Source organism: Myotis davidii, unplaced genomic scaffold (genome assembly GCF_000327345.1).
Source record: "Myotis davidii unplaced genomic scaffold, ASM32734v1 scaffold939, whole genome shotgun sequence".
Classification (NCBI taxonomy): domain Eukaryota; kingdom Metazoa; phylum Chordata; class Mammalia; order Chiroptera; family Vespertilionidae; genus Myotis; species Myotis davidii.
Genome location: NW_006290535.1, coordinates 380,664 through 386,663, shown reverse-complemented (window position 1 = coordinate 386,663; position 6,000 = coordinate 380,664). Strand labels below are relative to the sequence as shown.

Sequence of the window (6,000 nt, the reverse complement as noted above, 5' to 3'; positions counted from 1 at the left end):
CTTTTAGAGAGAGTGTGAGAGGAGGGGAGAGGGAGATAGAGAGAAACATCCATGTAAGAGAGACGCATCTATTGGTTGCCTCCGGCACATGCCCCAACCAGGCTGGGATCCAGCCTGCAACCGAGGTTCATGCCTTTGACCAGGAATTGAACCTGAGAACCTCCAGTGTGCAGGCTGACACTCTAACCACTGAGCCACACCAGCCAGGGCTAGGGATTTAATTCTTTCTCAGTTACCCATTTCCTCTTATTTTGAGCTAATTTCTCTCATACATGAAGTCTTGTTTTTGAGTCTTTGTAGACAAAAAGTACCCATGTTCCTGGTCAGGCAGAAGGTCTTGTACAGTGAGGTGCTAAACTCTGAAGTAGATGTGTTTTCCTCACAGCCTGCCTGACTCACACAGGGCAGGGCTGCAGGATGTGGGCTTGGACCAGGGAGTTATTAGGACTCTCTGGTGATTTTCTGTCCTTCACAAATTAGAGAATGGCCAGCTAACCCATCATCAAAACTGGATTTGGTACTGACTTGTACCGAGTAGTAAATAAATCCTGCAAATCTAACGCACGGTACATGAATATAGACAACAATATCCTATATAATAAAAGGCCAATATGCAAATTGACCAAAATGGCAGAACGACCAGAATGACCGCTCGACCAGTCACTATGAGGGGCACTGACCACCTCTTGGTCCCTTTCCCCAGCTGGCAGGCTCCGATCACCCGATGGTGAACTGGGAACGGGGTGGGTGGCAAGGGATGTGGGCAGTGCCAGGCCAAGGCCCCCGCCTAGCTGGTCACCCCACACACAGAGGGCGACCGGTGGCGGGGCCAGGGCCAGCGAGCGGGCAGAACAGCCGACCTGCATCCCTGTGTCACTGCCCTTTTGTTCCATTGGCTGTGGCCTGAGCAAGGATGGACGCTGTGGAATCATGGCCACTGGCCCCTGGGATGTGGTGGGAGGACTCCCTCAGGAGGAATATGGTGGAGCAGGCCACGTGCCCCGGGCAGCTTAGTGTTTCATCTCCTTTACTTCCTTGTCTGTCCCCAGGAAGAGCTGTCTGAGGAAGTCGGCCAGGATGGCAGCCATGCTCAGATCCCCGTTCACGTCCACAATGCCACATGCACAGTGAAGGTCGCCGCCATCACCACAGGAGGGGTCGGGCCTTTCAGTGACCCCGTGAAAATATTCGTCCCTGCACACGGTGAGAGCCGGGCTCCCTCAGCTGCTGGAGCTGTGCATCCAGGCAGCACACAGATGGCCAGCTGGGGGATGGACAGCTGGCTTAGGGCTGAACCATAAAGACCCGTTTGCCATGGTAAAGAAACTCAATAGGGTCACACCTCAGCGTGAGAGGCCTCCACTAGCGTGACTACAAGTGGTTCTAACTTACTAGGAGGATCAGTCCGCTCAGGGTTTGACTTGGTTTCCTGAAAGTGAGGTGTGCCGACGGAATGTTGGCAAGGCAGTGTGGCTGACCCTTCACTCTCTAGAACTGATAGTTTGTTTTGCTGTTTTAATCAGTGCTGCTTGTCCCATTGTTGCCCGTTCAGGTCTGAGGCAGCTTCATGATCACTCAGTCCAGAACATGCAGGGTTTCTTGCAGAAGCCGCCCACCGACAACCCTGGGCTCCCTGAGCTAAATGCCCAGCCCTGCATTATGGCTCTTGCGTGTCATTGGAGTGTTCTTTGTCAAGGGGTCACCATGTACCCCAAGTGGCCCAACACTGTGCTTACTTCCATAGATGAGGGGAGCCAGCTTTGTTCTGACTGTGTCCAGCCCTGGGTTGTTTGATGTTAAACTGGTGTCATCAACTCCATGCACAGGCATCTATGTATATCAGTGTGACCTGTGTGTTTACAAGTCCTTGCAAGCACAGCTTCTGTACTCAGAGCAAACGGGACTTGTGAGTAGACTGGTGAGTCCTCCCATATGCTCTCATAAGTGCAGAATTAGAGCCATATATCAGGCCCAGCAGCCCATAGCCTCTGCACTGGGGACCATCAGTAACTGGTAATGGGGACACCAGGCTTACCTGCCTGGTAGAAATTCACAGTCAACAAGATTCCGATTCTAAATGCACAGGTTAAAAAGTCAGACTTTACGCCCTGGCCAGTGTTTCCCAGTGGTTAGAGAACAGCTCGAGCACCGTAGGGTCATGGGTTTGATTCCCCGTCAGGGGCACATACCTGGGTTGCGGGTTTGCTCCCTGCCCCCGGTTAGGGCACCTGCGGGAGGCAGCTGGTTGATGTGTCTCTGTTGCATCAATGTTTCTCTCTCACACACACTCTCTCTCTCTCCCTCTTCCTCCTTTTTCCACACACTCGTGCTCTCTCTCCCTCCCCCCCTCCTTTCCTTCCACTCTCGCTGAAGAATAATGGGGAAAAATATCCTCAGGTGAGGATTAACAACAACAAAAAGTCAGAATTATAAAAAAAACTTTGCTATCCTGGCAGTCCTTGCTTGGTACAATTCCAATATGCATGCATTTCAGTCACCATTGTTCAGTGAAATAACTTAACAACAACAAAAAGTCAGAATTATAAAAAAAAACTGCTATCCTGGCAGTCCTTGCTTGGTCCAATCCAATATGCATGTATTTCAGTCACCATTGTTCAGTGAAATAACACCGTCCCTTAACAATATGGTTCAAATGTGAATTACCATCGTATGTTAACTGTGAGACCTGCATAAAACACACACTTCGCTGCCGGCTCCTCAGTGCACAAATCCACGTAACTAATAGGCTCCTTGTGACCACAGCCGGTGGGCTACTTCTCAGAGTCTGTTCGTGGCTGGTCACTGTGCTTGCATGATTCAATTCACTCCTATCCAAGACATATCAAGCACCAAGGATAAGTTGTCGGAAGCAGATCCACACTTACAATGGAGCGCGACAACGCGCAGGCACAGAGAGTAGATTCTGTCCTCGTCACAAGTTACACACTGGCAGGAGGCCCGCCCTGTTCACACCACGCTCGATACGTGTTTACAAAGAAACAACCGTGCCTAATGCTCAGTGTTTCCAGTGTGTGAGTTACAGTAGACCAGGTGAAGGTTAATTTGACCATTTTCACTTCCGTATACCTTTGTTGCTGCCATGGTTACCATTGATGCCTGAGACCCTTACACAGTCTCCGCGAGGACTGCCTATGTTTCTGGGTCACGGAATCTCGAGGGGCTGGTTCTGAAGCTTATGATTACCTGCTCTTCCCCATTATAAGCCAGTGTCTGCTGTGTGTTTCGGAGCCCAGGGGATGTTCTGAATTGCTTCCATTGGCTTTCTCTCAGGTTGGGTAGATCTGGCCCCCTCGTCAGCTCCAACACCTGGCAGTACAGACCCCGTGCTCATCATCCTCGGCTGCTTCTGCGGATTTATCCTGATTGGGCTGGTTTTGTATGTTTCTCTGGCCATCAGAAAAAGAGTCCAGGAGACGAGGTTTGGGTAAGTGTCCCAGTTAAAACATGTTTTGTTTGGCTCTGGCCTGTGTTGTTCAGTAGTTAGAGCGTTGGCCCATGCCCCAAAGGGTAGTGGGTTCGATTCTCAATCAAGGGCATGTTCGATCTCCAGCCCTGGTTGGAGTGCATTTGGGAGGCAACCAATCGATGTGTCGCTCTCATATCAATGCTTCTCTCTCACTCGCTCCCTCCTTCCCTTCCACTCTCTCTAAAATACCAATGGAAGAAATATCCTCGGGTGAGGATTAACAGCAATAAAAAATGTTCTCTTCAGTGGTGTCGATGAGATAGATGGTTATGCCGAGTGACAATGCCTGTCCTGCTGGCCGACTCCTCGGTGTTCTGAGAGCCCTGTCTGGGCTCTCTGGGCGGGCAGTGCCCTCACTGAGGCCAGTGCCACAGAGGCAGCCCGCAGGGAAAGCCAGCCCGGAGGGGTCTGCACAGAGAAGACCATCAAAGGTCTTTGCTGCTCAAACTCCGTTGCTATTAAATGAGCACTTTGATTAGAAGCCTTTAAACTGACCCTAATTATGCACAAAAATAAAACAATATGTATGCACCAATAATGAGAAGGAAATTCACCAAAGCATTAGCAATTCTGTAATTGTGGGTGATCCCGTGGTTTTTTTTCTTTCCTGTGTTTTACACATTTTCTGTAGTGATCAATTATTTTTTCAATAGAGGAAAACCTTTATATTTTCACATTCAAATTATATAAGAAGCTCTTTTTCTTACTTTCTATAATCTGACTTTCATAACCAGTTGAATGTCAAGAAAACTAAGAAGCCATGTGAAGGCAGCCGGGAACGCAAGGCCGTGTTGCCAGCGTTGTCTCTGGGGCTCGGCTCCTCCAGCGCCTGTGCAGGGCACTTGGCTTTCCTCGAAATCCAGTTTGTCACTCGGGGCCGAGGGCAGCTTGGAGTGGGACAGGATGAGGAAGGGCGGGAACTGTGCAACCTGTCTCACAGCCCCACCCCTCAGCACTGTGCACTCCCTCAGAAACACCCCGGGGACGTAGAAGGGGGGCTCAGCTGTGGAGGATAGCCTGCCCATTCTGTGTCCATCTCAGTCCTGGCGGTCAAGTACTTAGCAACTCTGTTACTTAAGTGTGTAAATTCTAAGCATGATTGTGTTAAAGACACGGACAAAATCTCACCTAAATCCTTGGCATTGGGTTGATTAAAACACACCCCAGGGTCTAGGTATAATTTGGGGGCTCATTGCAGAGACCTTGTACAGAAGGTGCGGGAGTAGCTCATTGAAGGCCTACTATGTGCTGGCACTGTGATAGGCTGGGGTACAGTGGTGAACAAAGCAGGCGCTGCCCCTGCCTTCATGGGACCCACTGTCAGTGGGGAATCAGGCAGTAATCACACAAGTTAATAAAAAATGGAACTGTAGCAAGTTCTCTGTCACAGAACCTTCACAAGTAGAATATAGCACAGCAGATTGGACTGTGCTAAGGCCGGAAAGGCCTCCCGCCAGAGCTGATCATCCCTGAGTTAGAAACTGAAGAAAGAGCAGGTGTTGATTAGGAGAGAAGGGTTTTTTTTGAGCGTTTCAGCCAGAAAGAGCAGCACATGTAAAGGCCCACAGAGGGGGGCAGCACCAGACTACAGGTGTGACGCCTGGGGTCTGGCATTCATCCCGTCACTTGAACAAGTCTTACTTTATCCAGGTTCTCTTGGCATTGTCTCTCTCTAAATGGTCTCTGAAGTTATTACCAGTTCCATTGCTGTGATTCTGAATTGAGGCTTTCAGACTCAGTCATGAACGGAGAGGCGCTGAGTCTAAGATGCTGGTGCCCTCAAGCACTAGCGGCACCGTGCAGTATGTGTCATCAAGTGGGCATTCATTGCTGTCGCTGAGGAAACAATAATTGATATAGAAGGATGCATAGCCCGGCCGGCATGGCTCAGTGGTTGAGCATCGACCTATGAACCAGGAGGTTGTGGTTTGATTCCCAGCCAGGGCACATGCCCGGGTTGCAGGCTCAATACCCAGTGTGGGGCGTGCAGGAGCAGCTGATCAATCTGCCTCATCATGGATGTTTCTATCTCTCCCTCTCTGTTCCTCTGTGAAATCAATGAAAAAATCTATTTTTTAAAAAAGAAGGATGCATAGACATATTTTCTTAGACCACCTCAAACGTGGGCCCAGTAAAGACAGAACCCCAGAGATGATGGCCAAAGCTCCTGGTGGTGCTGAGCTCCAGGGGCCTGGTGGGGGCCCCTAGGCGTGCAGCGGAGGGAAGCTGGAGAGGAGGGCACAGACGCAGAGGGGGCTGTTTGCCTTCTGAGGCTGAGGCACGCATTTAGGAACAGCACATAGCAGTGTTGCCCTTCCCAGTCTTCGGAAATTCTCTCCTAGGCACCCTCTTTTCTTGCTTTCTTTAGGAGGACATGACATGCTGTACTAGTAAAAATATTTTGATTCTGGTTTTAAAATACATGAAGGACAAAGTGCTGGAATGGGACCCCATTCAGAGCAGCATGAAAAATATCACCTTCTTAGGAAAAAGCCCAACAGATGTGCATGAAC

The 6,000-nt window shown here is 49.9% G+C and overlaps 1 protein-coding gene across 2 annotated transcripts in view; it reads left to right on the top strand.

Annotated features, from left to right (window-relative positions):
* Nucleotides 1-6,000, top strand: part of MERTK (MER proto-oncogene, tyrosine kinase) — a 94,369-nt gene that overhangs the window by 68,840 nt on the left and 19,529 nt on the right. For both annotated transcript variants that reach the window (XM_015563787.1, XM_015563788.1), the window contains 2 exons: nt 1,050-1,203; nt 3,292-3,445. In XM_015563787.1, the coding sequence (XP_015419273.1) occupies nt 1,050-1,203; nt 3,292-3,445 (308 nt within the window). The remainder of the gene's footprint in view (nt 1-1,049; nt 1,204-3,291; nt 3,446-6,000) is intronic.